A 10,548-nucleotide genomic window follows, 5' to 3' on the forward strand; every position below is an offset into this window, starting at 1 on the left:
ATAATATACTTTCAATATTCAAATGAAATGTGTTATATTATTATATTTATTTGTTTTGACATTTAAACACGAACGCACTATTTTAATCGGGACTCCGGAATGTGATTTTATTAACTGCCAGAACTGCTAGTTTTGTCGGGCCGCTGAAACAAATATAAAGCAAGAAATATTTCTTACAAAAAACGCTGCTCGCTTATTGACGTAACAGTTTTAAAGATATATTGTCCCTCTGAAAAAATATTTTTTTTGTTTTTGCAAGTGTCATTTTATTGTCACATAATAGTTATTCACGTTAACCAAACAATTATTTACCTGAAAAAAAATGTAATTTAAAGCAAAAAATACTTAAATCGTCTGCCAGTTTTGGGTTATAATTAAACGTTTCTTTTCTCTTTTTATACGTAAATAAATATTATTTTTTTTGTTACAGAAGTGAATAACTTGTATTTGAAGTAAAATACAACAAGAATTCCTACTTTGATATGAAACAGACTCAATTTCTGTCACTTTATTTTATTATTATTATATTATTATTATATATATATTATTATTTAAGGTCAAATCTGGGGGGCACTTCATCAAGCCTAGATACTTCAAGTGTGAAGTATCTATTAATGGACTGTTTTGATAATAATTCAATGATTATCTGACAGCTTTGCTTTGGGATTTGTAATTTTAGCATGACATGTCCTAGTTTACAAAAAACAAAAATGTCGGCCTCTAGTACTATAACTGCTGCTTGCTTTCAGCTTCTGAATGAGTAGTCCTCTTAGAACGTAGCTGGCTAAAGCAGCAGCTTGACAATATTGTCAACTAGGAAATCTTTATGTTAAACTCTGTCTACACTATCAAACTAGTTTTGACAACAAAGTGTGATATGCCCAAATATGGTAGTAATATGACGTCAAAGTGTCCATAGGCACATCCCATTTTGTTGTCACATAAAGTTTGATAGTGTAGACAGCTTTATAGATGGAAATCTATACAAAAATAACATTATGCTCAACACTGGTCTTTTGGGCAAGTCAATAATGTATGTTGCGCCCTCATCGATTACAATACCACACTTACTTCCCTAAGTGTCTTAATATAAATTCCCAAAATGAAAATATAAGAAAATATATGGTAGAGAAATCGTCTGAATATTGAAAGCAGTGTAGGCCTAAGTACGTTAAATACGGCTGTAAGCATTAATGTATTGTAGCCAAACGTGTTTACACCGCAGTAACTGCAGTAACTGTAGCATTTGGCTTAAGTAGTAGGTCAGCTTATAACATTTTTTGTACTACAGTAACTGCAATTTCCACATTACCTGATTTCCAATGTTTCTCGTTTTACTCGTACTTTGTCTTCGTATTTATCACTGTGTAAATATTGTACAACACATGTATGACGATGAAACACTATTTGTAAAGGAGAAGATAGATTATGTAATAATAAGAGTGGTCCGTTTTCAAAGGCTGTAAACTAAATGTTAAGTTGTTTTACTTGTCGTTGTTTGCCTATTCATTATCAGAACTCGATCAAAGTCGGCCCCAACCCATTTCGGCGGCAACTCACCCTTTTTTGCGTTCCATAATTTATCGGGATGCAGTTGCCGATTTAGATTGTGGCCGATGTGAGTTGGGCCCAGGATTGTTTAGGGCCGACAGGCTTTCTTTTATCTTACCTTTACAAATGTGAATAGTTAGTAGGGCCTATGACAACAACAAAAAATTGTCGTTATTCGAGTTATCCACCTGATCGTCGTGTATCTTACCGCTTATATTTCACACAGACACTTAAAAGTGTTGTTTAAGAGAGTGCCGTGTGAACATTAGACATTTATCTTTTTAAAAATGCCCCCCCCCCCCCCCCATATTATAATACTGATTCATCTTTTTCGTTCACAAAATCCAATTTATTTTGGCCCTAGTGGCCGCCCATGATTCATCTTCCTTCTCTAGCACCATGCTTTATGTATTCTGTTTTTTTTTTGTGTGCTCAAGTATTATATTTTCTTTTCGTCCAATATACCATAATATAGTTGATTGTGCCTTTAGCTACTCCATTTATTTCTTAGTATTCGTGTCTATTTACTGCATGATCGTTAATATAGATGAATTTGCCTTGTGGTCATTTCAGAATGATTAGGGCTTTGGTTATAATGGTTATTGCTAGTTCTCATAAACTGCCCACATTATATCATTGTGTCCATTTGGTCAAAATGAGTCATTATTGAATATGATGACGGATTTGATATATTAAACGTACAATGAGAAAAGAAGTTAAAATACAGCCACACCCATTGCTTTCCAAGTTTGTGACGCAAGCATAGGCTTAGTTCTGACTTGAAAATTCATGCGTTGCGTGCTTTAAAGCTCTGTCTACAATCCCAAACTTCATGTGACAAAAAAATGTGATGTGCCCATGTAATGGACACGATGTAATAGTACTACCATATTTGGGCACATTACATTTTTGTTAGTCAAACTAATTTGATAGTGTAGACAGAGCTTTATATAACGTACGATAACAGTATGTCAATGTGACCAAACAGAACACACCAACCTATTTATTTTGGAAATTGGTAGTCAGGCTATACATTGACTTTTGCCCAATTAGCAGTGTCACTGGTGTTGGGAACGCGATATTTCCTATACGGCCATAGTAACCCTATTTATTTGGAAAATTGGTAGTCAGACTATACACTGACTTTTGACCAATCAGCTGCAGTATCACTGGTGTTGGAGCGCGCTATTTCCTATAACATTTAAGTCGTGTTCCGCGCGTTACATGATATGAGCATAGTAACCCTTTTTATTTTGGAAATTGGTAGTCAGATATAAAGACTGACTTTTGACTAATCAGACAGCGGTATCAATGGTCGTGTTCCCCGCGTACACGATATGGCTAGTACATTTCTGCAGGTTCTGTTTTCATGCATGTTTTAAAAAATATATTTGGTAGGTATTATCAAACTACAAATAATGGTATAGGCCATGGATTTAAATGCCGTTACATGAATCATAACGCCTATTTATAATATCTGTTTAGTTTGGCCTCCCGTAAAGCTTGGTTCCCACTAGGACGCAACGCAAGGACGTAAGCCACCCCTACGTCCTAGTGGGGCGTAGGGGACTAAGCTTGATAATTGACCGTACCTATGTGGTGTATCCACAATGTAGTCATTCCTATTTCATCTTGTGTGTTTCTGAGCTTATATAAATTACCTAATATTTTAGTAAGCTGTTTTTAGTTTCTTTTGACGCATTTTAGCGCCTGTTCCTCCTCAGCCCTAGTGGTGCACTCTACTAATATGAATTGTTTTGAGTTGAGAGTCCAATGCATCTGTTATCTCCCCGTGAATACATCTCTGTTTTCTTAAGACACTATTAAACCTATCTATTTATTGTTAATAAAAATACTTGGTAGCCGCAAGACACAGAAGCTCCTGTCGGCATATATAATGGATTACTATACCGCAGGAGGAAAGAGAATATGCAATGTATTTTGTATTTGATAATGATCATGTATTATCTGAAAATAGAATAAATTTGATTTCATGTTTAAAATTATATGTCCTTTAAGCTTGGTTCCCACTAGAACGTAACGCAAGGACGTAAACGCAACGCAAGCGTTTTAACCAATGGCAAGCGAAGTTATAGACACTTGGCAATCACAAGCGAATAAGCCATCGCTTGTGATTGGTCAATTCACTTGCGTTGCGTTACGTCCTTGTGTTGCGTCGCTAGTGGGAACCACGCTTTAGACCTTTAAAGTTTAACATGGTTTGTAATTGAATCGTTTAGATTAAACTTCCATAAGGGTTAAGTCATGAGAAGGAATGTATAGTCTTTATTAAGCCTGGTTCCCACTAGGACGTAAAACGCAAAGCAAGCGTGTTGACCAATGACAAGCATAAGTTTAAATAATCCATCGCTTGTGATTAGTCAACTCACTAAAGCTTGGTTCCCACTAGAACGTAACGCAAGGACGTAAACGCAACGCAATCGTTTTAACCAATGACAAGCGAAGTTATAGACAGCAAAGATCTTCGTGGCGCTATAGTATCTTTGATAGACAGTTAGCAATCACAAGCGAATAAGCCATCGCTTGTGATTGGTCAATTCACTTGCGCTGCGTTACGTCCTTGCGTTGCGTCGCTAGTGGGAACCACGCTTTACGTTGTGTTACGTTCTTGTGTTTCGTCTCTAGTGGGAACCAGATATTAGAGGATTTATTTAATACATTTTTGGTTATAATATACAGTACAGTTTTTGTTTATTACATGATACTTTGATTATTTTAATTTGTGAGGTAAGTTTTTTCAAATTTGATTGGTTCACGTGACTGTTGCCTTGTCGATTCTAACGAAAGATTGCTGAAGCCCTCATTTGTTTCCCACTTAAACGTAACGCAAGGACGCGACGTTTTGACCAATCACGACGCGATGAATAATTCGTCATACTTTCACGTATGTAGGTTTACCAATCACAATCAACAGTACGGACGATCCATCGCATCATGATTGGTCAAATGACTTGCGTTGGCGCTTACGTCATTGTACGTCCTAAGCCTTGTCTACACTATCAAACTTCATGTGACAAAAAATGAGATGTGCCCATATATGTACATGATGATGCCATATATTTGGTACATCACATAGTTTTGTCTCATAAGTTTAATTAAGGTATTCCTTAATCCATGATATAGTGTAGACAAAGTTTAGAGTGTGGGAACAAGCTTTAGTACGCACGCATTGACACTCGACCTTGTGTTTCTAAAGCTCTGTCTTCACTATCAAACTAGTGATGTGTCCAAATATGGTAGTGATACGCCCAAATATGGTAGTGATATGACATCTTCATGTCCATATGGGCACACCAGAGCTTTAGATTATTTCATCATTATAGTAAACCATATTATTATTTAGTTAACAATGAGTAATGCAGACCTTTTATATGCAAAATCTAATGCAAAATATATTAGTCGAACAACATTAGAATATTCCTTTTCCGTTAATTTATATTAATGTTTACAACAATACGTATTCAATGTCTTGTTCCAGATAATGTTTGATGAAAATGTATTGTAGATTTAGCTCATTACAAAATGATCATGTCATTAGCCGTTGATGGTGGTACGTGCGAAAAAAATGTGATTACAAGATAATTACTAATTGTACATTAAAAGCTCTTAAAATAATACAAAATCAAGACTGGTTGTATAGATAAACCGTTCGCACTCGCAGTATACCAGATTGTGCCTCGTAGAATGTCGCGTGCGTGAAACGTGGACATTTTGAATCCGTGTATGGATAAGAATGATTACTCATACTGCGCATGACCCATTATAAGCATGTTTGACAGCGTTTTCCTTTATTAAGCCTACCTATAAGTATTAAAATCGCCGCTGAAAAAAAACCTTACTAACTTTCGATGCATTTTATAAATGATATTGCCTAAGATACCTACTGAAGAAATTTTTCATTCTTGATCTGAAAAAAACTTGTGTGCATGGCGCATTTCGCAACCACCCCCCCCCCCCCCAAAGGGCGCGAATTTCGAGTCTGTTTCGTATTGCGCAGTATAAAGTCGCTTTTTTGCATATGAGAGGTTTCTCCGTGTCGTGTTAGGCATAATTTGTACGACCAAATATTCATTTTGGAAAAAATTCAGACAAAATGCGAATTTGTTTAAATTTCCAGAGACATATTTCATCAGACGTGGCAAGTGGAATGCGAAATGAGATGCGAGCATGCAACGATGTATAATTTTATTTTCTTTATCAAGTTTATTTCTGTCAGGAAACGCTTAAAGGATAGGGTTGTTTTTCCATCCATCCTCGAATACTCGTTTGTTCTAGGCCCCCGGGGTATGGCCTTCTTACCGAGTTTTTTGTACAATGATTCATATTCGATAGCAGCTGCGAGCGCTCTGCACAGTAACAGAACGCCATTCATATCCGTCGAACCATGAACGCTGCCGCAAGGGTGCTTCAGGGTGTGCCTTAACTTGTTTGTTGGCTGCCTTTGTCGTTCGCTCTAATGTATTGCATTGCTGCTAGGCTAGCTAAGCAGAGTACTAAAATGGTAATGCTAGATGAATATCTGTCGTCCTTCCTTCGGGTATAATCTCGAGTAGACATGTTGTATGTATTTTTCGACAAGATTGAATTTTTCGCTTTTAACTATATTCAATCATGGATGTAATCAGTATCCTTGGAATATGTACATAATGTACACATTTTTTATAATACAATCGTTTTATTTTCAGTGAATATTGTGCTAAATGAGTATGTATAATATACGCATAATGTCCTCTGTATGTAGGCCTATTTCGTGATAATATATACTATACATAGTATTACTAATACTAATTAGGTATCTAAATGCTTTTATAACCGTTTATTTAATACATATAATTAAATAATAATCAAAACATAATAATAGATGTAACTATACATGTATAGGTCCATGATGACGGTTTCAGAATCACATCGGTATTTTACGAATTTCTGCTCGGAAAATAATTGTATGTAGCCTATATTACTTATTTAGACAAATAATAGGTTTTCAAACAGTAGGCCTATCTGTTTTTCCCGACATCATTTTAATTGTCGCGTGAGTATTGATGTCTGGAGTCTTGACTTGGCGTTCTTTGTGTCGCTTGTGATAGGTCAACTCACTAATTGCGTTGCGCTCTATCGTTGCGTCGCTTACACGTGTAAATGTGCGTAAAATTGCGCATACAGTAGGCCTCTGTTAATAATATAAGTGTGCATACATCAGTTCCGTATAGTCAACGCGCGCACATCGAAAAATGCATATAAATCGTTAGTTTAAGGGTCAGTCGGTTTACAGCATTAGGCCTATACGCAACCGTTTTCATTGACAGATTTGTAATCCTACGAATCAAAGAAAAATGAAATTCGAAAATTAATTTAAAAATGTGAATTTGTACAGTTACGGACTTTAAATATGAACTAATTAGAGGAAATCGAATATTAAATGGCGTAAGGTGTCCGATCCTAACATCAGTTAGGATCGGTAATTCGAAAATTAATTTTAAAATGTGAATTTGTACAGTTACGGACTTTAATTATGAACTAATTAGAGGAAATCGAATATTAAATGGCGTAAGGTGTCCGATCCTAACATCAGTTTGAAATTAACGAATAGCTTCGTATACTACAAAGAAGACGACGTCTAATTGCCCTAACGCCAGTGATGGTTTTTACCCCTCTGGTAATGGGCTAGATCCTATCATCCTTTGTCAGCAGACTGACTAATTAATATCATCATTAAGCCTAAGGTACAGGTATACATTGGTCTGTTATGAGGAAATTCAAATTAATATTATAGGAAATTGTTTTGATTGCTCTCGTGTTGTTTACTATTTTGCAAGCCTTTAAGATCGATTCCCACTATGACGCAACGCAAGGACGTAAACGCAACGTAAGCGTATTGACCAATAACAAGCAACAGTCGAATAAATCCATCGCTTGTGATTGGCCAAATCCCTTACGTTGCGTTAAGTCCTTGCGTTGCGTCTCTAGTGAGAACCAAGCGTAACAAGTCCTCTTACCTAGTAGTACAATTCTGAAAAACATAGTGTAGTGTGATGGATTATTAAAACTGTCGCTTGTGATTGATCAATTGGCTTACGTCGCGGCGCCTACGTCCTGATGTTGCGTCCTAGTGGTAACTTAGCTTAAAAACCAACATTAGTATAACCATGGTACCATGGTATAACTCGTTAAGTTAACCACGTCTTATTCAGTTCAATTTTTAAAAAATGCATTATATCCGGGAAATAATATTTAAAAGCCTTAATGCGCATAACATAATTCTGTATAATCGTCATCATCATCATATCAAAGCAATTTAAAATCGATACAAATACGATAAGTTTCTCACTAGGACGCAACGCAGGGACGTAAGCGCAACGCAACCGAATTGACCAATCACAAGCGATGGCTTATTCGCTTGTGATTGCTAACTGTCTATAACTTCGTTTGTCATTGGTTAAAACGCTTGCGTTGCGTTTACGTCCTTGCGTTACGTTCTAGTGGGAACCAAGCTTTACGTTACGCTTACGTTGTTGCGTTGCGTCCTAGTGGGAACCAAGCTTTATGATAACTCAGTTTATTTAGTGTATGTTCATGTCACATCAACCCGTTCCCCGCTTTCCCCCATTCCATCATCAGTATACCGTGAAGGAGTATGCGTTAAACTAATTCTCACGTTTATACAACAAAGAGATGATGCACTATTTAAAATAGCTCCTTTATTATTACTTTACATTTATTTACTTCCAATTCAATTAAATTTACAATAAGAAACTCTAATACGAACCAATAATAGCGTTAATTAGAAATAATGTTATTTTATATACAATTTTAGTGCTTAAGCTTGGTTCCCACTAGAACGTAACGCAAGGACGTAAACGCAACGCAAGCGTTTTAACCAATGACAAGCGAAGTTATAGACAGTTAGCAATCACAAGCGAATAAGACATCGCTTGTGATTGGTCAATTCACTTGAGTTGCGTTACGTCCTTGTGTTGCGTCGCTAGTGGAAACCACGCTTTAATGTTCATTATTTTAGTTACGTATTATCCAATACAAATGGATGGTAATTAGGCCTAACACTTTTAAGTATACCCTTTAAATTGTATCCTCATAGACCCCCCGCCCCCCCACACCTCCTTAATATACCCAGTGTAGTTTGCCCACTGAAATTAAGCATGCTATATGAAATTAGCATTCTGTTCAATTATTTGGTTCACCCATTACTTACATCTGCATTGTGGCCCCTACCCCCATCCCGATATTTCATTTCATTTCATTTCATTTATTTATTTCACTTTACAAATATATAAATATAAAGTGGAGGAGCCTAAAAGAAAGCAAAGCTTGTGGTAAATAGGCTCCTCAAAACAAAACAAATAAAATATAAATAATATAACACAATTAGAAATATTTGATACCTCCGACATCTACTTAAAGTATACCCTTTAAATTGTATCCTCATAGACAACCACCCCCCCCCCCCCTGCCCCCTAATATACCCGGTGCAGTTTGCCCACTGACAAAATTAAGCATGCTATATTAAATTGGCCTTCTGTTCAAGTATTATTTCATCCATTCGCATTGGAGCCTGCCCTGATGATTCCAAAATCCTCTCGTTTAACGACCGCGTATTAAAAAAAAATAATAGGACCACAATTGCAAAACGCTACTCGATCTTTCCAAAATATGTTTTACAATTTAGAGATACCACGTGTATTATTGATTTAGTAGTGGCCCGGATGATGAGATAAACGCATGCGTATTTTAACCAGTATGTTATCTCACAAATTATAAGAACGGTAATGATATTTTTTGATACTACGTCGAGGTAGTTTGTAAAATGCTATCGACTAATTCTTGACTAACATTGCAAACAATTTCGTTAAAAGCCCCGTAGTTTTAAATATGATATTCGCAGGATATTTCATAACTTCTTAATGGCACGCATGACCCAGTTATACAGTAAATCTGCCGAGGTTATACATTGTAAAGTTAAGCTTGAATCACAGTAGAACGAATTAGAGCGCATCTGCATTAATTCCCAGTTCCAAAAGGACGTAGACGCAACGCAACGCAAGCTAGAGTTGACCAATGACAAGCAACAGTTCAAATACTCCATCGCATGTGATTGGTCAAATCACTTTATGTTGCGTCTCTATAGTGTGAACCATTAGAACCAGTTATGCCTTTCTACTGAGGACGTATTCACTGAACTGGGAACCTTCTAAGCCACCGCCACTAGATGCGACTACATTAAACCCTGTCTGTAGAAATCGTTGTAATACCTGTACCATATTTAATTTACAGTAACCATTAAGTGGAAATCGTCTCACGTAATTATTCTCTTGCGTCCAGCCGTAGTTGCTACCTGCCGAGTTACACATAACGCTGCCAACCTCTGGAAACACTTCGTGAATCATGTTTGTATCGCCGCTTATGTTTATCCGTTCACCGCAGTCCGGCGTCGTCTGAATTATGACGCATTCGTGTTCCGTACGTTCGATCTTCGCGGTTATCTTTTCCTTTTGGTTAATTCCTAAACGTAAATTATCCATAGCCAATAACATTTCGGTGAGTTCGTAATATCTCACTTCTTCGTAAAGAGCGTCCATTTCTTTAAAATCAGACGGTAAATTCAGTTTACATGTACGCAGAAAGTTCAGAACGTTTCGAAAGAGCAAACCGTCTCTGTCGATGAAGTAGTGTTGCTTAAGACCGTCTAGAACTATTGGTATGTGTCCAGTAAACAGTTTACCAATCTTTGAGTTAGGATATTTTGTTAGTGTTTCTAGTGATGACGTGTACATAGTTCCTCCGACGTCGATGTGGACTGGTGCCGTCTGCCGATGTAGTGGTGCCACTCGTGGAACACCTTGTGGAGATGGTGAACTGCATGGTGAGGACATTATCGTTCTTGAATCTAGGCAATGGCAATATAAGTAACACAATTAGATCAGACGTGCATTTTTTTCGTCGTTACCTGTCGAATCTAGG

General features: G+C 36.8%; 1 protein-coding gene across 1 annotated transcript; it reads right to left on the reverse strand.

The window, feature by feature from the left end:
- Nucleotides 1-9,515: 9,515 nt before the first annotated feature.
- On the reverse strand, nt 9,516-10,548 carry LOC140056604 (BTB/POZ domain-containing protein kctd15-like). The gene has a single exon (XM_072102034.1). The coding sequence runs from the start codon at nt 10,458-10,460 to the stop codon at nt 9,735-9,737; it is 726 nt and encodes a 241-aa protein (XP_071958135.1). The 5' UTR covers nt 10,461-10,548; the 3' UTR covers nt 9,516-9,734.

The sequence above is a fragment of the Antedon mediterranea genome, chromosome 8, assembly GCF_964355755.1.
Source record: "Antedon mediterranea chromosome 8, ecAntMedi1.1, whole genome shotgun sequence".
In the NCBI taxonomy this organism is placed as follows: Eukaryota; Metazoa; Echinodermata; class Crinoidea; order Comatulida; family Antedonidae; genus Antedon; species Antedon mediterranea.

Coding starts and splice junctions, on each gene's coding strand:
- LOC140056604 (XM_072102034.1), bottom strand. CDS start 10,460: ATGTCCTCACCATGCAGTTCACCATCTCCACAAGGTGTTCCACGAGTG.